Source organism: Euleptes europaea, chromosome 12, assembly GCF_029931775.1.
Source record: "Euleptes europaea isolate rEulEur1 chromosome 12, rEulEur1.hap1, whole genome shotgun sequence".
NCBI lineage: Eukaryota > Metazoa > Chordata > Lepidosauria > Squamata > Sphaerodactylidae > Euleptes > Euleptes europaea.
In genome coordinates this window covers 56,878,593-56,903,360 of record NC_079323.1, presented here as the reverse complement: position 1 = coordinate 56,903,360, position 24,768 = coordinate 56,878,593, and the positions used below count along the sequence as shown (strand labels likewise).

The 24,768-nt window shown below is 39.9% G+C and overlaps 2 protein-coding genes across 2 annotated transcripts in view; one reads left to right on the top strand and one right to left on the bottom strand.

Annotated features, from left to right (window-relative positions):
- The window catches only part of LTN1 (listerin E3 ubiquitin protein ligase 1), a 40,275-nt gene extending 22,794 nt beyond the window's left edge, over positions 1-17,481 (top strand). The window contains exons 16-31 of the mRNA XM_056858147.1: positions 1,582-1,783; positions 3,565-3,724; positions 3,907-4,011; positions 5,159-5,301; positions 5,820-5,955; positions 6,456-6,597; positions 7,588-7,801; positions 9,323-9,328; positions 9,930-10,161; positions 11,109-11,183; positions 11,790-11,976; positions 12,780-12,951; positions 13,964-14,184; positions 15,102-15,296; positions 16,948-17,115; positions 17,370-17,481. Of these exons, the coding sequence (XP_056714125.1) occupies positions 1,582-1,783; positions 3,565-3,724; positions 3,907-4,011; positions 5,159-5,301; positions 5,820-5,955; positions 6,456-6,597; positions 7,588-7,801; positions 9,323-9,328; positions 9,930-10,161; positions 11,109-11,183; positions 11,790-11,976; positions 12,780-12,951; positions 13,964-14,184; positions 15,102-15,296; positions 16,948-17,115; positions 17,370-17,432 (2,421 nt within the window). The 3' untranslated portion in view covers positions 17,433-17,481. The remainder of the gene's footprint in view (positions 1-1,581; positions 1,784-3,564; positions 3,725-3,906; positions 4,012-5,158; positions 5,302-5,819; positions 5,956-6,455; positions 6,598-7,587; positions 7,802-9,322; positions 9,329-9,929; positions 10,162-11,108; positions 11,184-11,789; positions 11,977-12,779; positions 12,952-13,963; positions 14,185-15,101; positions 15,297-16,947; positions 17,116-17,369) is intronic.
- A 1,488-nt stretch (positions 17,482-18,969) lies between these two features.
- Positions 18,970-24,649, bottom strand: N6AMT1 (N-6 adenine-specific DNA methyltransferase 1). The gene is made up of 5 exons (XM_056858145.1): positions 24,512-24,649; positions 22,555-22,645; positions 21,428-21,511; positions 20,023-20,164; positions 18,970-19,094 (listed from the first exon to the last, which is right to left on the bottom strand). Exons 1-5 carry the CDS (start codon positions 24,613-24,615, stop codon positions 18,988-18,990), a joined length of 528 nt encoding a protein of 175 aa, XP_056714123.1. The 5' UTR covers positions 24,616-24,649; the 3' UTR covers positions 18,970-18,987.
- Between the last annotated feature and the right edge of the window lie 119 nt (positions 24,650-24,768).

Sequence of the window (24,768 nt, the reverse complement as noted above, 5' to 3'; positions counted from 1 at the left end):
AGGGCTATGCATCCTTAAAAAGTGTGTACTGGAGACACCATTCCTTTTTGCATGCACAGAGTGTCCCTTCCTGGCTCTAGAAGTCAGGCCGAGGAGATGGTAATTCAAGTTAGGGTCTTGAGACTTTATAGTAGATCAATAGACTAATTACCAAATTAAATTTTTAAACAGTTGTGCTTATCTTCCAAAAAGCTACTCATTGCAAATTAGAGGCTGAGATGGACAAAACAATTGAAAATAAAAATTTAGAACAAAAATTTTCTTTGCATTGGGAAGGTGACTTGGGCTAACAATATTGCCAAAGAAAATTTGTGCTGTGAACCAAAAATGTATGCAAGAGATGAAAACTTGAATATGGAGAGTGCAAACATGAATATTGCACAGGATTTTTTTTTCAAATATAAAAATATACATGTTATCCATCAGTGAAGAAAGGTATGTTGTTGAAGGTTAGCCCCAAAGGTTACAGGCCTTGCATATTAAGAAATCCTTTTCCCTTTCAGTGAAAGGAGAGCCCCTTCCCCTTTCTGAGCTAGTGTGCTCAACAATTAACAGATTCATCAAGGTTCTTCTGCTCTATTTTCTGACCTCCCCAACTAAGCTAGGCTTCTCATGATGGCAGTAATATTCTCTGCAGCTACAGCCAAGAATCCTAATTTGTAGACACACCATCAACAGCCTTGGAGTTAAGCCCTTAAAGAGTTTGGAAAGAGCCATTTCCTACAGCACAAGCAGAGACTATAATAACAGAAGGATGGGGCAAACCCCCAAGCCTGGGTCTGCATGGAGGCGGAAAGATCTCCATCCTTTTTACATACCCTAGCTCTCTGATTTATGGTTTACAGGTTCTTTTGTAAATATAACCTGTTTCTAGTAGTTAAGTTTTACATATTAACACTAATCATCAGGACTTTTAAGTAAACAATGTTTTAGTTGATTTGCTTTTCTGTGTGCTTTATGTATACATGTCTATATGTTGAAAAAGCATCTTTTCAAAAAGAAGAAAGTGATTTGGCTAGGGAAACTGCAAATCTATAAAGTATTGTACGATGCCCCATCGTATTTTTTTACAAATACGATTTTTTTCTTCTTTTTTCCCTCTTAAAGTGTATTTTTTCCTTTTAATGTATTGTAGTTAAGTTGACTGATTTATCCAAAGGAGTAGTACCATAGCCTGATGTTGTAAATATTTATGCACAGTGTAAGCTCATTAAATTTGGTAGGATTACAACCACTTTGCAACCACTTAGAGGCATGTTGCTATCGCTGACACTTGTGTATGTGGCAGAAGTGCTTTGTGTGTGAACTAGGAAGTTAAGACTTTATTATTTCTCTACAGTGTAATAAATTAATGAGTATGAGAACAAAATGGGAACGTGAAATTATCCCACATTTGTATGTGGAACACACTTTTGTTTCTTGGCGGTTATAGTTTCCTCTGCCAGCTTTAACTACGATCGGTTATTGCAATTTGGAACCTTAATGGGATATTCTTGTTTCAAAAGTAATAAAATATTTAAAATGTTGCATTATTCTTTGGAGAATTAATATTTAATTTTCATTTCTTGTATGTTGTCCCAGTGGCTAAAGAAACCTCTTTTAGAAGGAAGGCTGAGTATGAATTGCCAGATTTCTGGAATAGACCTGTGGCTTTGCATCATGGATAAACTTCCAAGCCACCTGTGCGCCGCAGCACTGTTAAGTAGAGTGACCCTGCTGATACTGGAGAAAGGAGTGGGGTTTGAAAACCAGGACCTGGAAAGAAGCAAACTTGAAAGTATCAGTAAGTAGCAGCAAAAAAGGGAAATCAAAGTAATGAGATAATTGGTATTTTATTAATTGGCAAGGATAATTTTTAGTTATAATAATCCACTAGCATTTCTGTGTTGTGCTTTCTGCGGCTCGCTGTTTCTTGAAGCTGTAACTTTGACTTAAAGCATTGTGGGTATTTGGCTGCTCACACAGAACTTTCCCGGGCACAACCAGTTCAGTGGCAGCACAGGGATAAGAACATAAGAAAAGTCCTGATGGATCAGACCAAGGCCCATCAAGTCCAGCAGTCCGTTCACATAGTGGCCAACCAGGTGCCTCTAGGAAGCCCACAAACAAGACGACTGCAGCAGCATTGTCCTGCCTGTGTTCCACTGCACCTAATACAATGGGCATGCTCCTCTGATAGTGGAAAGAATAGGTATGCATCATGACTAGTATTCCTTTTAACTAGTAGCCATGGATAGCCCTCTCCTCCATGACCATGTCCACTCCCCTCTTAAAGCCTTCCAAGTTGGTAGCCATCACCAGATCCTGGGGCAGGGAGTTCCACAATTTATGCCTTGTGTGAATAAATACTTCCTTTTATCTGTTTTGAATTTCTCACCTTCCAGCTTCAGCAGATGACCCCACGTTCTGGTATTATGAGAGAAGGGGAAAAGCTTCTCCCTGTCCATTCTCTCCATACCATGCATAATTTTATAGACCTCTATCATGTCTCCCCTTAACCACCTTCTTTCCAACTAAACAGCTCTAAGCATTTTAATCACTTCTCATAGGGCAGTTGCTCTAGCCCCCTGATCATTTTGGTTGCTATTTTTTGCACCTTCTCAAGCTCTGCAATATCCTTTTTAGGTGTGTCGACCAGAACTGTACACAGTATTCCAAGTGTGGTCTCACCATATATTTGTACAAGGGCAGTATGATAGCAACAGTTTTATTCTCTATTACTTGTCTTATTATGGCCAGTATGGAATTTGCCTTTTTACAGCAGCTGCACACAGGGTTGACATCGTCATCGAGCTATCCACTACCACCCCAAGATCCCTTTCTTGGTTTGTCACTGCCAGCACAGATTCCATCAGTGTATATGTGATGATCTTTCTGTGCACTAAGCTGCCTCCTCAGTTGAATTGAATGGAGAAGACTTTGCCCGTGTGGAAACTCCTTGTATCTTTAGAATGCTCATGTGGACAATAAGACCAGTGTGGTCCATTGCATGGTATACTGAATTTAAAACTAGGAAAAAGAGAATGTCAGCAGGTCTCAGCTGGAATTCACTATCTGTAAAGATCCTGGTGTACTAAGATTCTACTGGAGACTAAAACATTATGGGTTGGATCCAGTGGTTACCTTCTGCTTTTGTTTTGTCTTTGCTTTGAAAGAAGCCTCCCTGAGCCCGGCCTTGGCTTGGATAGAGGGTGGGATACAAATTGAAATAAATAAATAAGGCATAGCAGAAGGGGAGTTATTGGGTTGGATCCCACAGTTCTTTTACAAAGATACTGTTCACCTTTGTGAGAGAAAAACCCTCTTGCATCAAGGGAAGGTTCCTTGTACCAGAGGAAAGCACTTCTGTTAGTGGAATGGATCAATAGGGTCCAGCCTAGTCCAGAGCTAGATTGGGGGAAGGGAGTCAGTGGCTACAAAACAGTATTTATGACATGATAACAGCAGTAATCTATTGACAGTTTTTCTTAGTGACAATATACAAATTTACATTTTGAACTGGGCATTTCATACTTTTAAGACGTTTATTATGGAATGCTTTTTGTTGTTTGCTTTTTTCTTCAGTTGCAGAACAGCTTTATGCATTACAGTGGATTGAAGAACTAGTAAACCCCCCATGCCTGCTTCTTGAATTTCTTCATGAACTCCAAGCAATGAATATTTCACTTGAGAAATTAGGTGCTCTTAGTATTATTCCCTGTCCATTACAAATCTTATTTAATAGGTGAGTATTCGTTTTTATAGTTCTGCTTTTGTTTCTTAGTAGCAGAAATTCTGTTATTCTGCCAGTTTGGATATAATTTTCCTTATCTTCAAATGTTATTGTCTTGTAAATTCTTCATGGAAATGAACATATTTATATTTCCTAAACAAATAATTTGTATCGTGGATACTCTTCTTTCGTAGATCAAAAGAGAGTGGAAGACTCTGGGCCTTAACTTTGGCTAAATTGATAAATACAAAGAATATTTCACCCTGTGAGATAAAAGCCCTTTTCAATACAACAGAAAGGTAGTATGCGCTCAGTTCTTTTTAGAGTTTCGTTGTGGGTTGGATGCACCTAGCTTTTCTGCAGATGATAAAGAAAGACTTTAGGATGGGTGGATGGGTGCTGCACTGGAGGGGGGAACTGGGTGAGATTGAATGAAAAAGCTGGCTGGGTCCAGCCCTCTGCCAACTGTTTCACACTGATAAAGCAGGAATTGTCTCCTGAATTTAATGCTAGAAAGAGAAGCATTATTCTAGTCCCCAAAGTGGTGGCAGGGACAAAATCACATATTAGCTATCATATCACTGCAGCTTCTGGATGTTCTAACTTGGTTGCACTTTGAAGCCAAGATGGCAATTTCATTCCAACCTTATTGGTATCCCACTCATCCTCTCAGGAGCCTGGGGAAGCAACATGGTTCTCCCCTCCATTTTATCCTCACAACCCTGTAAGTTAGGTTAGGCTGAGAGAGAGTGATTGGCCCAAGGTCACCCACTGAACATCATGGCTGAATGGGTCTCCCCAATCTTAGTTAGAGACTCTAACCATTATTATTGTTGTTGTTAAGATACAATATTTTTACCAAGGTGGCTAACAAATTAAAACATACATAAAGACACCATTCTGGCTCTCAGATGTGACAAAGATTCCCTCCAAGCAGGGCATATCTACCATATGAGGTACACAGACAAATAAATGTGAGTACAGATGCAGGTAATAAAGATACTGCCTTGCATTTGAGTCTTACATAAACCTAGGTCCAAAATACCCATTTTTCTGAATAAGTTTCACTGAAACTTTCTGTTTCTGACAAAACTCTAGGTGTGCGTAATAATTATTACATTATTGCAAACATTATTTGAAACATTTGGGATGGTTTTGTGATCAAAGAGTACAGAAACAATGTCTAGTAAAACATCTTAAACATTTCTTTTTCCTTATGTGCCTTTTGTCCCATTTTCCTGCATAAGTTAGATTTCCCTGTTATTTAGACTCCTATCTGTTTAAATACTGTGCCCTTATTTGTAGAAAGCATCCTTCTTAAAATTCTGCAATGAAAACTGCATATGAGGTCTTCTTCCACTGTTCCATGGCTCTTCTGAACTACTATATATTTAATGGTAATGGATGTTTATTTCCATATTCACTTTGTCTCATTTCCATGGACAGGTTTTTTCCTTTAACAGAAGGTGCCTTGCACACACTTCAGAATCTGTCACCATTTTTACTTGAAGAAGACAAGGAAGAGCTTGTCATTCAGTGTACTGCTAAACTTATGACGTGCAACAAAATGGAACTTTTCGAGACTGACGGTCAGTGTCTTATCTTTTCTCTCCAGTGCTAGATTAAATGTCATAGGAAGGATTTTCAAGGCATATATTTAATCAGATGTTTAATTGCCATTGATAATTGCTTCTGTCTTTCAAGACAATATGAACAATCCTTAATGGTCGTAATGCTCTACGTTGACTTGTGGATTTCATTTGTATGGTTTATTTCTAGGTGTAAGTAAGTTTCTTTTTAATTGTTTTGAATTTATTACAATATGCACTAAAGAAAAGTTAACAGCTGTGCAGCGGTAACAGAAAGAAATGGAAAGCTGGGACTTCCAGCTCTAGGTCACTCAAATTTACATTAGGAGAAGATATAGCACAACCTTGTTCTGACGCAGACCTGAAGCCCTGTAAAATAAAGGGTGGGAGGATAGATGCTGAATGCTGGGAATGATTTAGTTGATTTCTCCTCTCTTTCTTTGTTCTGATCTGTTTTCTTGTTATGTGCCAGGACATTTAAGGTAGCCTTTTAAACCTGTTATTTGACTCTGTTACAGGACCTTTTGGATATCTTGCTATTTTAAATTCTTGCTTGAGTGGTGGAAACATTGACTGTGGAGAACTAATGCCTGGAATATTAAAGATCATCATATCCTGGCGGCATGACTATGAAGACATTTTTCTTTTCAGCTGGTGGGTGATATTTCTGTACATTCTTATTATGATTAGACTGTGTTAAGCATTTGAAGTCATAGTGTTTTATAGGGTTGCTCTGAAATTCTCTTTTCTTGAGAGTCTTTGGGGGAAGAGTTTTTTAGGGGGGGCAGAGGAAGAACTTATTCAGATTGAGAAAGACTTTCACTTGGTGGAAGGAAGTCTTTGGATCCAACCCCAAAGGCCTAGGATTTCCAACATAGGAATGTAAGACTTGTCAGAAAGCAAAGTTGTACAACTCAATATTATTAAGGAACAGCTTCATAAGAGTCAAAAGATAAAGCATCTTTACATAATCAGAATTGTTGGCTACTGTTGGCATGTTAATTTGTGTCTGGCTTTCTTGCTTATTGCTCCCAGTTCATGTAATGAAATCTAACCTGAATAAAAAATGTGTGGCTTGTGCTTTTGTTGTGATACAAAAGACTATAAAAACATGCATTTATTGTCTTAACTCTCCTTCCCTGTTTTTTCCCAAGCAATCTGAAGGAAGCAAGTTCTCAGTTACTTGGTTTCAATATTGAGATGATCCGTTTCCTTTCTCTGTTGCTGAAAAACCCTTCCTCCTTGCTGGACAGTGAGTGGGATTTTGTCATGTGTTCCATGCTGGCTTGGTTAGAAGTAAGTAACTCATATAAATGCAGAAAATGATGGCATTACTTCTATGAAAAAGCTTAAATCTACAGATATTTTTCTCATTTAATCCACTGGGAGGCAGTACTACCATAGGCTAGCATGTAAACCATCCTGATTGAATAAGATGGTTACAGTGTTATTCCATATGAGCTCGAGCTAGTCTTGTTTACCAATTTGTCTACAGCATACTCTGCCAGATTAATTTACAATTGCTTGGTCTCTTTCTCATAACAATACTAATAAATGTTTTGCCTGTTCAAAAATATGTATACACAAGTGCAAGACCTGCAAGAACTTGTGTGCGGGGGATCTGTGGGGGATCTCATTTCCCCTCTTTTCTTTCCCTGAAAGTCCCCATAGCCTCTCCCCTTTTCCTGCTTCCTTCTCGCCTTCCCACCCACCAGCTAACCACCATGGTGTAGTGGTTAAGAGCAGTGGTTTGGAGTGGTGGACTCTAATCTGGAGAACTGGGTTTGATTCCCCACTCCTCCACATAAGAAGCCAGTTGGGTGGCCTTGGGCTAGTCACAGCTCTCTTAGAGCTCTCTCAGCCCCATCTACCTGATAAGGTGTCTGTTGTCTAGAGGAGATGCACAGAGAACACTTTTTATTTGGGGGGCAATTTAAACCCTTCAGTGTATTTTTTAAAAGATTTCAGATTTTTTTTGTCAACCTGGGTGTCCTATGGATTTAGAAATCTGCAGATGGGGGCCACATGTCACTATTAGATGAATAGATGATGTGGATAACAATATAACATGAGAACTGTTAAGGCATGACTTAAAGAGGTTTGAGACAGATACTTAAAGACAGAAATTGCTTTTATCTGCCATAGAAGAAAAAAGGAGATTGACAGAGATAAAAGAATTCATAACATGATGGAAGTAAAATTTGTTCTGTGAATGAGTTACTAACATTGTGTTGGAATTTAAAAATGAGAGAAAAAAAATAAAAGTTTCTCTGTCTTTCTTTTCAGACCGCAAGTGAAAGCCAGGCAGTCTTTTCTGTTGCCTTGGTACAAGTGTTTGCATGTGTGAGCTGTGAGTTGACTACTGCCTTGAGTGTATTCTTCCAGGCAGTAACTCCAGAAATGATTGAAAAACTTCCAGCAAACCTCATAAGTGAATGGCAGGAGTTCTTTTCTGAAGGCATTCATAGCTTACTTTTACCTTTGATGGTAAAAATCACAAGTAAGTTTAAGGCAAAAGACAAATGTGCGAACGGACATGGCATGGAATACTTGACGCACTGTCTACAATGCCATAATTTATTTTAATAAAACTTATTTCTATCTATTTTATTTAAATAAAACATACACTGCAAGATTAGAGATGCAGTGCAAGCTATAGCCAATAATTCTAGGGTGATGCATGATACTAAATTAGAAGTATTCTTCCCATGGTTTCAATTTCCTTTCAAGCTGTCCATGCCTCCAGTTTTTCTCCTGCTGTTTTCAATCCCACTGGAAAACTCCTTAGATACGTTATGCATTTGTAAGAATATCCCTCAGGAAAATTCCCATACATCTATGGTTATACAGTGCTCGTGGTGACATTACTTGCAGCCTCACCACTGTCTAAATAAGTGCCTTCTTTTTCACAGTTCCTTACCACTTAAATAAAAGTTTATATGCAGTGAATGCAGCTTTTAGTGAGGGCGCAGAAGGTACTGAGGCTATATTCTTCTAATACACACACACATATTTAACTGTGCACCATCTTCTGCTAAGCATGTAGCTTGGGTGTAGGAAGACATCATTTATCATGTATTCTTAATAGCCTTCTTTAATTAACAGCTGCCACGACTGAATAATGAATTCAATGTTTAAAGATATGTGAAAAGTCACACCTTTGATCTCATTCTCAGAATCATAAGAACATAACAACAACCTAGCTGGTTCAGACCAGTGGTCCATCAATATTCCAGCACCCTGTTTTACACAGTGGCCCACCAGTTGTCTTAGGGCAGGGGTCCCCATTGTGGGGCACAATGATGCCCACCAGCACTTTTTCTGGTGCCCGTGGGTGGGACCAGAGGGTGGGTGGGACCAGGTAGGGCTTTTGCTCATCAGTGCTTCTGATTGACACGGAGATCTGATTGGCTGTGCAGGTTTCTCAAAATATTGCTTTGGCAGCGGCTGCCACCACAGCACAAGGATCTACACTGTATTGTTGATGTTAAGCTGTGGCAGTCAGTTTGGGCTGGCTCCACCTCCTGCAGCAGCCATTTTGTGGCAGCCATTTTGTTGCTGTGCCCACCATGCCATGTCAGAATTCTTAATGTACTCATAGTCTCAAAAATGTTGGGGTTCCCTGCCCTAGGGGGTCAACAGACAGGACATAGGGACTGAGTCATGATGTTTTAAGGCCTGATGTTGCCTCCTAGCACTACTATTCAAAGGTCTGCTGCCTCTGAATGTGTAGGTTCCCTTTAGCAGCCCCGACGGTCCTATCCTCCATGAATGTATCTAATCCCCTTTTAAAGACATCTATTCTCACTGCATCCTCTGGTAGCAAATGCCACAATTTAATTGCTCGTTGAGTAAAGAAGTCCTTTATTCATCCTGAATCTGTTGCCTATTAACTTCATAGGTGCTTCCTGAGTTCTAGTATTATGGTAGTGGGATAAAAAGCTCCTTCTATCTACTTTCCCCACTCCTTGTTGACTTTTTCCAAACTATGTAACTAACTTAATGACAATAGGATCTAAAGGAAAAGGTCCCCTGTGCAAGCACCGGGTCATTCCTGACCCATGGGGTGACATCACATCCTGATGTTTCCAAGGCAGACTTTGTTTACGGGGTGGTTTGCCAGTGCCTTCCCCAGTCATTTTCCCTTTACCCCAAGCAAGCTGGGTACTCATTTTACCGACCTCGGAAGGATGGAAGGCTGAGTCAACCTTGAGCCGGCTACCTGAAACCGACTTCCGTCAGGATCGAACTCAGGTCGTGAGCAGAGCTTGGACTGCAGTACAGCAGCTTACCACTCTGTGCCATGGGGCTCTTTCGACAATAGGATCTACATCCATCTATTTTACATCAGTTTGTTGCATCTGCTTGCATCTGCTTTCCGACACTCTTAAACTCATTAAAATTTTGAGCCAGTTAAAGTGTCTGATAGTGATTAATCTTTTACAGTCTGTTTATTTATATGTTTATTAAAATATTAGTATCCCACTTCTCCTTTTGGCTGTTGAACAGTATCACACTTGTTTTTGGTATTTTTTGATAATTTGGGAAATAGTAGCGCTCTATAACTTCTGTGATAAACTGCAGAGCTGAATGAAAATTGTCTTTTGTCTTCCTTTGACCGGGAGAAGAAAAAAATACATCAGAAACATCATTTCAGAACTCTGTGTTGAAGTCCTTGGGTGAAGCTCTGATGTTTGTCTCAAAGGATCAGTTACTGAACCACAAACTTCCTGCCAAATTTGTTGCTAGCCAGAAGACAAACCTCCCTGATAAAGTGCAGACCTTGTTAAATACATTATCCCCACTACTGCTCTTCAGAGCTAGACCTGTTCAAATCACGGTATACCACATGCTAAATAAGTAAGTAGGTTACTCCTCTGTGTATATCTAGGGGAAAAAACACTAGGGATCACCTTGTATTAACAAATTAGTGTTATTGTTCCACAGGATGCACAAACATAAACATTACTATGTAGTAGCAGTGATCTTGGTTAATCATGTAAATTTAAAAAAAAGGTAAAGGTTTCCCGTGCAAGCACCGGGTCATTCCTGACCTGTGCGGTGACGTCACATCCCGATGTTTTCTAGGCAGACTTTGTTTAGAGGGTGGTTTGCCAGTGCCTTCCCCAGTCATCTTCCCTTTACCCCCAGCAAGGAGCCTATTAAACCCTTACAGTCTTAAGTGTTCTCTTGCCCCCCCCCCCATCATCCTAAGACACTGGGATCAACTGTTCTTTCTGCCATAAATTCATATAACTGAAGTGTCCTTGGAATAAGGGGCCTAGAGAATATCTCTTTCAGGGCCACTCTTCTGCAGAGAGATTGGTAACCACTGCTGTCCCATGGATGGTGGTTCTGCAGGTTTCCTCCCTGAAGGAAGAGTAAATGGGGGAGAGAAAGGGAAAAAGGAGGCGTCTTCTGTTCCTTCTGACTCTTCTCACCCAATGGTGTGTTAATGCAGGTCTCCTTTGGCCACATACAATGGACAGTATATTAAACATAATTAGCAGCAGGCCGAGGAGGAGAGATGGCAATGCAAGCTCAGCATCACAACATTATGAAAGTCACCAGCTCAGAAGCTTAGGACAGAAGCCTTGCTTTCCCCCAAACATTTATTTATTTATTTATTTATTTATTTTATTTGTAGCATGTCTTTTAGGTAGGTGACTATAATGCATAACAGTGTGCTCACTTTGCTACATAATTACCAGTGGTTAATAAAATCCTTTCAGAATAAGATAAATGCTGAGCTGTAAAAATATGGACTGATTCTGTTTTGTTGTTTTCTTCTTTTTTTCAATTTCCAGGTTAATGTCTGATTTGCCTGAATTTGATAATAAAGATCTCAAATCCTATGGCGATGAAGAGGAAGAACTGTCGTTGTATGTTTCTTTGCTAATATCAGGGGTTGAAACTGATTCACTTGAAACAGTATTTGGATATTACAGGTTTTATATATAGGGGGTGCTTATAAAACTAATGCAGGTGTTTTTGTGTACAGATGTCCAGGTTTTTTTTTTGCTAGTACATTTTTTTCCTAAAAATTAGTTTCATTCAGACGGGGACCTTCCAAAAAACAAAGCATAATTTATTAGCTGTACCTGGATAAAGTAATATAGCTCCTCTGGTATAACACCACATTTTCAGCTTTGAAGCCAGGGGCAAAGGAGGAGTTATTGCCAGGTACTTTAATAGTTGTATATGTACAGATTTATCTGAGACTGCAGACAGACATGTAACTAAGGAAGGAAGCTACACTTAGATTGGCAGAGAGTGTCGTGGGTAACTGGAGTTAAGTGTTTAACCATGATTCTCAGCATAGAGAGGCAGAGGAGGAGGGAGGCACACATGTGATCCTGGCAACAGTCCAGGTTTGTGCACGTTTTCTTCTTAGCTGTAGCTGGGTGTGAATATCTGAAGGCTGAATTAATGTTAAAAACCTGTCTGACTGTAAAATCCAATGGCTTCCTTTCTCCCTTTCATTTTAGGTCTCCCCCAGCAGCTCTTATGACTGTCCTTGCCACTCAAGAAGACTTACTAGAAAACATCCTAGAGTGCATTCCAGTTGGAGAGTTTGCAGTTGTTCAGCCATTGAGTGAGGAGTTTTGCCTTGTTTTAGGGTATCTGCTCACATGGAAATTAATATTAACTTTCTTCAAGGCAGCATCTTCTCAGGTAAATGTAACCAGTGTGCAAATTGCACTCCCATATATCTAAAGATGAGTTCTGCGACAGTTGGAATAAATGGCATTTAATTGTACAAGACAATATAGTTCTACAGCTCCCATTTGTAGCTATAGGAAGGAAAGATTTGGAAGTACATAAGGCACTGCTTATACTTGGCAACACCTGGCTCTTACATATGTGACTTTTTGCCAAGATACTATATTGCCACATTTATAGACAAATGATATACTGAATATTAATCCAAACCTTGTCTATAAACAGCAAGCACAATTTCAGGTATTTGAAAGGTGTGGAAGGATAGGAATATACAGTTCCAATTTTTCTCTGTGCATCAGTAACATATTAGTGTCCAACAGCTTGAGTCTACAAAAGGTGTCTTCTGTACTAGCACCCACCCCAGTGGAAATTAGGGTGGCCTCCTGTTGCATGGACCCTTTGTTCAATGTGGTTCTTGTTCATGGTCCTTTTCCCTGTTTCCTTCTGTAGTGAGCCATAGACATACAGATTTTCATGGACTTTGTAGTATACGACATACAGTTTAGCTAGACAGGATGATTTCCTTTTCTCTGAATGACTGTATGTTGGATTTTGATCTACTTTTTAAACAGCTAGAGCAGTGATACCATCAGTTTACTTAAGAATATGTGTTAAAACTTGGTATGGGAACATTCTTATCTAATCTGCCTTGAATTTCACTAAAACTTTTTTCTTGTTGGATACATTACTTTGTCTGTTGTTGAGAACAAATTTCATTGGGAATCATTTTAATATATATTTTTCTTCACTGTCAGCTGCGAGCTCTTTATTCACAATATCTTCGAAGAACTAAGAGTCTGAATAAACTATTGTATCACTTGTTCAGGCTTATGCCAGAAAACCCAGCTTTTCCAGGATCAACAGCTGAATTTCCCAATAAGGACACAAAAACATACTTTACTGAAGAGGTTAATCTAGACATTAAAGGTCAGTCAAAATGATTTTAAGATTTTTCATTAAACATACTTCAAAGTGAAACAAAATGATCCCTTGCAGGTCTACTTAGGAGTCCCATTTTATTCAATGAGACTCCCAGGAAAGTGTTCTTAGGCTTGCAGCCTGAAAGACCCTTTTATTTCTAATTTTGGCATCACAAGTGAGCACCTGCTCGAAAACAGCTGGAATTAAAAATTTTGCACAGGGCAGTCAATGCAAATATTTTTCTTGCATGTTTTGTATCATGACAGAACAACTCCGGAACAGTACCCTGGAGTTTAGTTCTCCTACTGTTAAAGTTAATTCTCCATTTGAGTTTAATATTTACGCTGTATGTTTTGTCTTGAGTTTCCCAAGTTGAACTGTTAGGTTACATCTGCCATCATGTGTTTTCATTATATAGCTGGTGTAGTCTGCACCTCAAGCCAAATGTTTTCCAAATTAGCACTCCATGTACAGGTATGTTTGGCAAAGTCACTACCTCCTGAGCTGCCAGATTCTCTGCCGTGTTCCTCATGCACTTTAACACTTGAAACTGTGAATAAGCTTGACAGTAAGCTTTGCAGCCTTCTGCTTTAAACAGGCAGATGGCACATCTTTGCACAAGCAGGTTTATTAATGACTAAAAACCATAGCAGGATGTGGGTAACTCCTGTGTTGTGTATGTGTGGATTGCAAACATGCAAAATACAGCATATAAATGTCCAGACGAGGAGTGATAGTTTTCCTGTCCCAAAAAGAAAGCCGTTACCTGTCCATTTTTTTATTTTGACTTTTCTTTAGCACTGGGAAGGGGAGGGGCAGAGAAAATTAGCCACTGTGTAGGTAGGGCTGTTGTCAGAATTCTCAGCAGGCAAAGCTTTGTCTCACTTGGTGAGTCTATCATGTACCCCAACATCGAGTTACAGATTTTATTATATCATGGGAAGAAAACAATTGAAATTGGGGGAGTAGCAGTTTAAATTATCTTCTTTTATAACCATTTTTCCAATGTGTTCTTTAGACAAGTCAACGCTGTCATCACAGATCCCGCATCTGGCTTGCTCAGTTTACTCCATGACGTTAAAAGATTTGCCAGCCATGGTTCGCCTTTGGTGGAATAGCTGTGAGAAACGAGTCTTCAGCATTGTAGATAAATTTACAAGCAAATATGTCAGTAACGTCCTTTCATCACAAGAAATATCTTCGGTGCAGACCAGCACACAGTTGTTTAATGGCATGATGGTTTGTATAATCTTCACCATGTCTGCAGGCATGTACTTATTTATAAATTGACCTTCCCATCTTGAATGGGCTGAAGTCAGCATTGTCAAAGTGGGTAAAAAGTCTTGGGAAGCTTTCAGACTCTCCTCCTTTTTTAAAAACAAGTAAAAGTTGTGGCAAAAGCAAGAACAAAGTTTTCTGTTATCAACATAAAATATATATTTTACATGGATTTTTTTTGTGTTGGTATACAGTGGTTCTACTTTTGTATTTGTAGAAAACTACATAGAATTTTTAATAACTTTAACTGTCAGTTTAAAAGGGTCTTTTTGTGTTACTTGTGTGATGGACAGTACAAAAATCTTTTAAATATATGGTTGTCTAGAATTGCACTACTATACAATATGCTTCAAGTTAACTCTAATATTAATAGACATTTGAAGTGATATCTAAAACCACTTCCACAAACTCAGGTTTCTGAATTATTGGTGTTTTCAAAAAGCACACTGATTGCCACAGTTACGTATAGTATGTGGTACTTCCTGTTGAATTTTCCAGCCCTGAACAGAGTGATATTTGAAAGGATCTTGTAATACCTGAAATAATGTAGGTGAAGCACGACTATTTCTAGGATAATTTTCTTTCTTGTAACTGGAAGGAAAACAAGAAGTCAAAGCTTGCAAAAACATCAGTGCAACCCTATGCAGAGTTACTCCAGTCAAAGCCCATTGAAATGAATGTGCTTAGACTGGAGTAACTCTCCTTAGGATCACATTGTATGTTATGTCTCTATCAGTTGAAAATGTTTTACGATTTGATTGTCAGATCAGGTGGGCACTTATGCTTCACTATATTGTAGCTAACACTCTGCATTTATGTACATTTAAAATCATTTGGCACCTTAAAGCTCCTTACAAAATGGGTTCTGTTTTCCACAGGTAAAGGCTCGATCTGCTACTCGAGAAGTCATCGCAACATATTCGGTCGATGATATATTCATTGAGTTGATAATACAGCTTCCTCCAAATTACCCCCTGGGCTCTATCACTGTGGAGAGTGGAAAGAGAGTTGGAGTAGCTGTTCAACAGTGGCGCAACTGGATGCTACAGTTGAGCACATATCTCACTCATCAGGTATGTGTCTAATCAAAACCCTCTCAAATCAGAACTCCATGGAATATCAGAGTCAACCCACATTATACAAGATAGATTTGCTCAGAGTAGCAAACTGGTGCAGGAAAACTGTGCCAGTCCTGCGGTTTACCATTTGACAGTGCCGGTTTGACTTTACCAGTATAACTGCCCCTTTAGAGGACACAACTTTTTCTGAGGGACAATGCTATTTTGAAATTTCATACAGCTAAGTCAATATTTTATTTATTAAAACATTTCTATCCCACCTTTCCTCTTGGTTCAAGGCAGCCTACAATAAAAGTTAAAATAGCCCCTGCTAAAACCGGAGATGAAATAACAAGTCCCAAATCCCCCCCTTAAAATATGCCTGCTATTCAAACCCCCCCCCCAAAGGCAATGGCAAACAGGCAGGCCTTGCAGTGCCTCCTGGAGATCTCCAAGGAGGAGGCCCCTCTCACTTCTTCAGGAAGCCCATTCCACAGAGCTGGAACCACAATGGAAAAGGCCCGGGTCGTGGTTGATGCCAGACAGGCCACTCTAAGTGGGTGCTTTGTGACTGTAGTTGGCACACAGTGACATATGGAAGAGTTGGTTCTTATATGCCGACTTTCTCTACCACTTAAGAGAAATTCAAACTGGCTTACAATCACCTTCCCTTCCCCTCCCCACAACAGACACCCTGTGAGGAAGGTGAGGCTGAGAGAGCTCTAACAGAGCTGTAACTTGTCCAAGGTCACCCAGCTGGCTTCATGTGTAGGAGTGGGGAAACAAATCCAGTTCACCAGATTAGCCTCCGCCACTCATGTGGAGGAGTAGGGAATCAAACCTGGTTCTCCAGATCAGACTCCATCGCTCTTAACCACTACACCACGCTGGAAGATCTTTCAAATATCCAGTTTCTAGTATCCCCCAGCTTGCTTATAGTCTCTGTAGCTAATCTGCAGGGGGGCGGGGAGTTCTGCACTACAATCATTCCAGAGGTTTTGGGTGGTTTCACAGGGCTGTAGTAGAAAGGATGGCAGGAAACCCCTTTTCTCATGTGGAATTACTTCTAGTTATGCTGGATGAGGTATTGCACACACTGACAAATGAATATCTCCAAGCAATGTGTTTAGTGCCCTCTTGATGATCAGATATTAAGGCAATATGGAAAATCACCATTCAGTGTATGTGCTCAGTGGCCAGTTTTTATGCACAGTATACCGTATTTTTCGCTCCATAGCACACACCTGATCATAACACACCCACCCCAGCTGGCCGTCGGGGCGGGGAAAGCTGGCTCGCGCTGGAACGACGCGAGCCAGCTCTGTGCGCCCCGCCAGCCCCCCAGCCGGCTCGCGTTGTTCCGGAGCGCACAGAGCCGGCTGGGCGCGCTGTGTGCCCTGCCCACCTCCCAGCTGGGAAAGCCGGCTCACTGTTCCAGCGCGCCCAGCCGGCTCTGTGCGCACATTCGCTCCATAACGCAGACATTTCCCCTCACTTTTGAGGAGGAAAAAAGTGCGTGTTATGGAGCGAAAAATACGGTATGTTCTGCTAGTATTTACCACAGCATATCTTTCCCATGAGGGAATCCAAAAAAAGCTGGGATACTGTAGGAAACACTATAGCAATGCATTGTGAATTCTTTCCTCTTTTTTCCCCTTCTTTTTAGAATGGAAGCATTATGGAAGGTTTAGCATTATGGAAAAACAATGTGGATAAGCGCTTTGAGGGTGTTGAAGACTGCATGATCTGTTTCTCTGTTATACATGGCTCTAATTACTCTCTTCCCAAAAAAGCCTGCAGAACATGCAAGAAAAAGTTCCATTCTGCCTGCCTTGTAAGTACCTGGAACAGGCACACTTTTGATTTAAAACAGCAGGAAATGAAACAGAACCAAGGATTCCCATGGTTAAATAACTGGAGTAGCTATATGTGCCACTTGAAGGCAATTATGTAGAAATTGCATCCTTTTAGTAAGGAGAAAATGAATATTTCTTGACAAGGCAGTGCCCATCTGTCCCCTTAAATAGCTGCCTAATATCGAGTACATTTGTTCTGTGATTATGACTGCTTTTTTTTTACCTTTTCCAGTACAAGTGGTTTACATCTAGTAATAAGTCCACCTGTCCGCTTTGTCGAGAGACCTTCTTCTGAAATACATCTCTACTATGGCGAACTTCTCAGACACCAAGCACACCTGGATTTAGCTATGAAATAAGCTAGTTTAGCCTTATTTAAAATAAACATCTTGAATTGTTTGTTCATTGTGATCCATGTCTGCACAAAAATGAAATACAACAATTTCTATGAAAGAGACTTTATTCTATTTATTAATATATAATTTAAAGTGAAAGTCTTCTGCTATTTGAATCAAACTGGTAATACTTTTTTTTAACCTCCTGGGTGCTTTTACTGACCTCTAAAGAAAACTGCACAGCAGCTATATAAACTATATAAAAGCAATGCAAATGGCTACCTGGAAATGCAACAAGCAGGCTAGATTTGCAATGAACCTACCCCAAATGGGTTAGTGTGGACTCAGTTTGCTTCAGGTTTACATTAACTTGTTTAAGCTTAGCCCCTATTGAATTCCTGGTGCTGTTTTGAGGAGCGTAATAGTATTGTAGGTCGTCCTCCCCACAGTTACTTACATTGTGCAAGGAGTGGGATAAGGAGTTTGAAATCAAAGGGATATTAGTTTCCCCTCACCAGTGGTAGAACATCCAGCCCTTAGCCCAAGGTCTTCTGTCTACCTCACACTGTCAGTCGTGGGAAAAGGGAGGGGTGGCATGTTAGTGGCAGATGGGGGGCGGTGACTACACTGCCTCAGTTGGTCCGAGACCAGAATAGGCTCCCAGACTCCCCAATACTGAAATTTGCCATCTGATGTTTAAATCAAAGAAACTAGTGATGTCTGCACAGGTATGCCAATAAACCTACTGAAAGGTTACAACAGTTGTCCCAATTGTGATTCCTGTAAGCACCCACCAATATCGTTACTAGTGCCCATTTGCTTCTTTCCCCAAGAAAAAAAGAGCCAAGCTATTACTTTTTTTTCATTTCAGTGGAGTACGAGAGAGCTCAGGAGGCATCACCTTCAATGCTACAGGGAGCACCCACTTGGGAATAGCTACATCCATTGAAGGAGGATGCTTAGCATGGAACTTCCCAGTTACTGGTCTCAGCCCCCACAGCAGCTATTTGTTGTGCACCCACTACCAATACCCAAAATGACTGCAATGTAAATAAGTTTCCAAAATGTTGGAAATATGCATGGAAGATGGCCCTAACAATGATACAATATGCTGTAAAATAAAGGGGGGCAAAAGTATGGTTGTCCTCAGGGCAGCAGAAAAGCACATTGTGTCACTGGTTACGGTCTTCTCCCAGTTATGTTTCTTGTACCAGTTTGCAGTAAAAGGTACAAACTTGCACACAGCAGGTCCAAACACAAATCTTGTAGTGTAATGTTTTTATGCCTGCTCTCCCCCTTCATTGTAATAACTTTTCCACACTTGTGAATGTACATTATAAAACAACTAACTCAGCAGATAAAATTATTCTTTCAACAAACAAAACCTGCCTATTTCACAGACTCCTCTGAAGCCCCTCCCCCATGACAAACTACTCACAAGATCATTACAGCAAAATTGCATAATTTTTAATTAAGATTTAATCCCCCCTCCGGTTTTAATAGCATATGAAGTCTTCAGGGTTTACAGAATCTGAGTACTGAGAGATTCTCACTTCCAGCCTGTCTACATATTACCTTGGTGCCTTTTAAACCACATTTCCGTAGCATTTCTATAATTTCACCTGCAATTAAACAAATTAAAACTCATTTTAAAGTCATCAGTCATAACCTATTAAATAATTATTTGCCATGTCTCCACTTCAAACATTATTTTAATTCTGATTAGGAAATCCTCTTCTTTTGCTTATTAGACAAAGTGAAAAAAGCAAAGAACAAACAGGACAGAGACAGAAGCTAGAAAAATAACAGGACAAGAGGTATAGAGGACAGCTACTCATAGGGAGGGGCCACAGCTCAGTGGAAGAGCATCTCCTTGGCATGCAGAAGGTCCCAGGTTCAATCCCTGGCATCTTCAGTTAAAGGGATCAGGCAGTAGATTATGTGAAAGACCAGGCCCTGAAACTGCCAGTCTGAATAGACAAAACTGACTTGATGGACCAGCGGTCTGATTCAGTACAAGGCAGTTTCATGTATGTATACTCCCCATGAGAAAGCACCCTCAGTGCCCCAGCTGAAACGACCACGTTTTTTTCTTTAACTGTGAAAGTCTATGTAAACTTGGATTTAGAAGGGGAGGGGGCAATTATTACCAGGAACAAACCCATTTTACCAATACAGTCACTTCTGGCAGGCCCCAATTTTGCTCTACCATTAACTGCTTAACAAAGATGTAGAATTTCTGGGCTGGAAGGTACCATTTACCAATTTTACATCTTTTGTTACATGCTTGATAAGGCCATTTACTGATAGTATAAGTGTTCAACAGCAATAACTCCACCATGAGGGACATATGTAGCTCAAACTGGACACAGTGGTTGAACCCAGTTCAATATAAAATCACCCCCAGGACACATTCACAGATTTCACTCGCAGTATTTTCAGACAAGGCAATTATTAACATGAAAAGTGAAGACTAACTTAGTAATCTTGAAGGAGTGGGTATTTTCAAAGTCCTTCAGTGAACTAAGGAGTTTAAAGCAAATGGCATACCTGGATTATTTTCTTCAACTGTAACTAAGTAAAATAAACCTCTTGTTGAAAGCAAGTCTGACACAACCGGAAAGAGTCTGTCCATAACTTCTCTGCCATTTTTACCTCCAGCCCAGGCTGCTTCTATTCCATGGCCTTCTACCTAGAATAAATGAAATAAGCTAATTTCACTCTTATCACTCAGCACTTCAAGGCACAATTCAAGGTGAAGGTGTTACCCTTTAAGGTTCTATATGTTTGGGGTCCAGCATACCTGAACAACCGCCTACTTCCTTAGGAACCTACCCAACCTCTATGGACATTGTCCAAGGCCCTGCTTAAGGTGCCCCAGCCTTCTGGGATTAGGCCTTATTGGTTGTGGGACAAAAACTCTGGAATTCACCTGTCCCCTTCTGTTGCCATCTTCCACCAGTAGGTGGAAGACTTTTTGTTTTGTCTGATATTCCCTCAGTGATCCCTTCTTCCAGCCCTATGCTTTAATTGCTGTTTTGATGTCTTTGTATGTGTACTTTAGGTTGGTTTTGTTTTAATGATGTGGTTTTTGTTTAGTTAACTGTTTTTAAGACATGTTTTTATAATGTATGTTTTTAATCTGTTAGCTGTCTTGGTGGCCCTGATGAGGCCAGAAAGGCCGGGTATAAATTTTGTAAATAAATAAAACAAACACACATCTTAGGCTCAATGACTGCTGCATTTACTGAAGCCAAGCATCACTTCAGCTGCCATGATTAAATTCAAATGTACATTTTAGATCTTTTACTAATTGCCTTCTTTTCAAGGATTACTGATGATCTTTAGAGAACTGCAAGCCTAAGCATGTTTACTAAACGGTGGGTTAGATGTAGCAGCAGTTTTTACTGGTAGAAGGGATTTCTGTCAGAGGAATGGGACTTCCTTGCTCCTGCTGCAGTCCATAATGCTGCTCCTGGTGGATAGGGGACCCTATAGAACAGCATGTGTGTTAAACTGGGGTGAGGGGTGTGCAGCGGGAGGAAAAAAAGGCAAAAATCTCTCTCACATACACAATTTACTGGAAATTTACCACCAGACCCACCCCAGTAGGTCTTACTTGCCACCAGCTACTGCAGGCATCCTCCTTATAGTTGCACGCTTATCTGAGAGCAGGCCCCATAGATTACAGGACTATACTTCTCAGTAAGCATGCTTAGGATAATGATGCAGGTGTCAGAAAACACACTCTTAACTAATATTGTGAATAAGAATTCCTCACAAGATTACTTTATTCAAATGAAAACAGCTTCAGAACTGCAAGAGAATTGTTAAGTAGTAGAACCTCCACTGACCTTAACTAACATTTTCAAATAACTGCACTGAAACACTGCATATTTTGTGTGTGCCAACTGGTATCCAATGTGCAATGACTTCCTTAAATACATGTCCTCACCTCAACAGAAGGAGTTACCACATAGGGTGGGTTAAACAGCAGCAAATCAACTTTCCCAAGAAGTCGTGGCAATAATCCTGTTACCTAGATGTAGGTGGAAGCAAAACAAAATGCCTTTTATTTCTTAATAAACTGCATTATGTATTAAAGGTACATATAAATCTCATAACATGAAATGTAATGGGAGTCAAACTTTGTCATGTGTAAGCCAAATACAGAAAACTCATCTTCCAGATTGGGGGGGGGGGGAATTACAGCTATACAAACTATGCAACTGACCTGTATTTACATACAGAAAACTGACAAACTAAGAACTGTCTTTCAAAATACCCCACAACTATAAAGCTAAAGAGTCTTGTGAAATTTTTCATGAATTTGCCAGTCCGCTAGAACAAGTCCAGTTCTGTCACAACTGCTGCTTATAATGGAAACACTGAAGGCTGAACAGTGAAAATTAAAAGGATTGCATCCCGTCTTTCTGCTAACCAAAGTACAGACCCTAATCCGCAAGAGAAAGGTTCTGAGCTTAGCTGAATGGTAGAACCCTACCCAAGGTGAAACAAAATGTTAATACGATTCATAAGCCCCTAGAGAGTAACATGGGATGTATAGCTATTAAAATACATTGAGCCCCAATTGAAATGGCTGTCTCTTCACTGGGAAAACGAACTAACATGAGACAAGGGAGCAGTCTCTTTCTCCCTTCTGTCACACCAACACTGAACACTAGTTGAACAACTTTCCTCCAAGATCCCCACAACCTTTTTGCTGCTGTTCTGGTATCCTTCTGTTGAGACCTTCTCAAAGAAACAGTTGTTTTTGACAGCCGCTCATCCCATATGTAAGGTAGATTCCACTGCTTGCCAAGGTCAGTTGCCACAAACACCACTAATTCTGGCACTGTATATATGAGGAACCCGGGAAAAACCATTTCTTATGACAACAACAGATCACTAAATGGATAAAGCAGAGTATTTCAGCTAACCTGAAGAGCTTGTTGAAATGTATCAAAAACAACTTTTTAATGCAGTAATCATAAGATGACTAGTGCAGTGTAATTAATTTAACTTTAAAAAACCCTAAAATGACTGACATATTAGAAGGATCAGTTATAATTTAAATCTCACCAAATTAGTAATTATGGGCTCAATGTCAACCTTATTACGTATAGCTGTCTCCACTGTGCACAGACCTGCCACAGGGTTGATATCAGTACATCTGTAAGCACAAAATGAGTAACATTTTCATTAACACACACTATCATTTATGAATTTAGAGAAATTTAGCCAATTAGACAGGTCTTATGAACAATATTATGTATACAAAATATCTGTAAGTTGCATTCCCTACTAAAAGCCTAGGCAATGCAGCCAGCGTGGTGTAATGGGTGGAAAGTCACACTACAGCAGGGGGCCACTGGCTCAAATTGCTATTCTTCCATACACCTCACTAGATAAGCCTCTCAGGGTTACTGTGAGGATAAAATGGAGAAAGAGAGGAGGCAGAATGGGTTCAAATCCCTACTGTGCCATGAAGCTTATGGGAGATCTTGGGCACTGGGAGACTTACAGTGCAATCCTAAATATATTGTAAGCCACCAAGAGGAAAAGGCAGGAAATGTAGCAAAACATTTATTACTAAATAGATAAGTAGAAGTAAATCCCCCTGAATTCAGTGGGACTTACTCCCTGGTAAGCTTGTTTAGGATTGCAACTTGTGCTTTACCTTTCAATGTGAAAAAAGGCATTCTGGCCTGGACTCGTTGGAAGAGCAAACTGGGTAAATAATACTATATTTGATTAGATTTTTAAGTATTAGGATACTATTTTCAAAGAACACCACATCCAGAACGGAAGAATAACTAGCCTGATAGCATACTGCATATTCCTAGTAAAGACATGAGGGACATTGCTCGTCAAACTATACTGTACCAACAGATTACCCCAAACATTAGCAGCGGTAATCAAATACCTGGTACATAGGTTTAAGTGGGGTTCTATCTGACAGAGGGATATCTGCCACTAAATCAAAGAAAAAAGGACTTGTGCTGTACTACTAAAGCTAAAGGTCCCCTGTGCAAACACCGGGTCATTCCCGACCCATGTGGTGATGTCACATCCCGACATTTTCTAGGCAGACTTTGTTTACAGGGTAGTTTGCCAGTGCCTTCCCGTCATCTTCCCTTTACCCCCAGCAAGCTGGGTACTCATTTTACCGACCTTGGAAGGATGGAAGGCTGAGTCAACCTTGAGCCGGCAACCTGAAACCAACTTCCATTGGGATCGAACTCAGGTCGTGAGCAGAGTTTTGGACTGCAGTACTACAGCTTACCACTCTGCGCCACAAGGCTCCTGTACTACTAGTAATTGATAAAAAAATCACAGCCGCTATGGCAAGCCAAATTCTATTAGATAATTAGATAAACAAATAAATATCAATAATGCAGCATCTATGTGTATGTCTCCATACACATATATGTACACATCACAAAACATACACATCACAAAAACAATAATATATCAATACAAAGTCACTTAACAATGCAAGGAATCATAACTAGCTAAGTGCACCTAACTGTGACTAGAGACACCAAAACCACTTTTACATATTGGATCATACAGCATCCATGAAGCAGAAATATGTTGCAATAATAGCAGATCGATGCATAAAGTCGGCTCGGTATCTGTTCAATATAGCCACTTAATTCATCAAAACGAGATCAGTTCTGGCAAAATTCATCAAAACGAAATCAGTTCTGGTGATTTTTTTTAATTTAATTTTATTTATTTACCCAGTTTGCTCTTCCAACAAGTCCAGACCAGCATGCCTTTTTTCACATTGGAAAAAAAATTGTGCCCTTTGCTTCTGAGGCTGCTACACAACTAGATAGGAGTGAATATGAAGAAAAGTGGACAGGTTAAAAAGAAGAGAGGACAGCTAAAAACAACAACAACTAACACACTACTACAAATAAACAGGAAATGTTACATGACTTCTGTGGGGAAGGGGGGAATGTCTTTAAGCAGACAAATGATTTCTACTCTTTACATAGCCCTAAATAGTATGAAATGGCATGATACTTACATGTATAAAGCTTTAGATTCAATTAATGATGCCACAAAAGTTGAAACTACTCCAGATCCAGATCCTACTTCAAGGCAGATTTCAATGCTAAATGTTTTCAACATTAAAATATTGGAGGAAAATGAAGGTCAAAAGGCTATATATATAGATTGCATAAGAATGGCTATATAGGTTATAACATTTCTGATTTATTTCATACAATTTTGTTAAACCTCTGATTTTTTAAAATCTGTATCATATTACTCATGAAAAAAGTA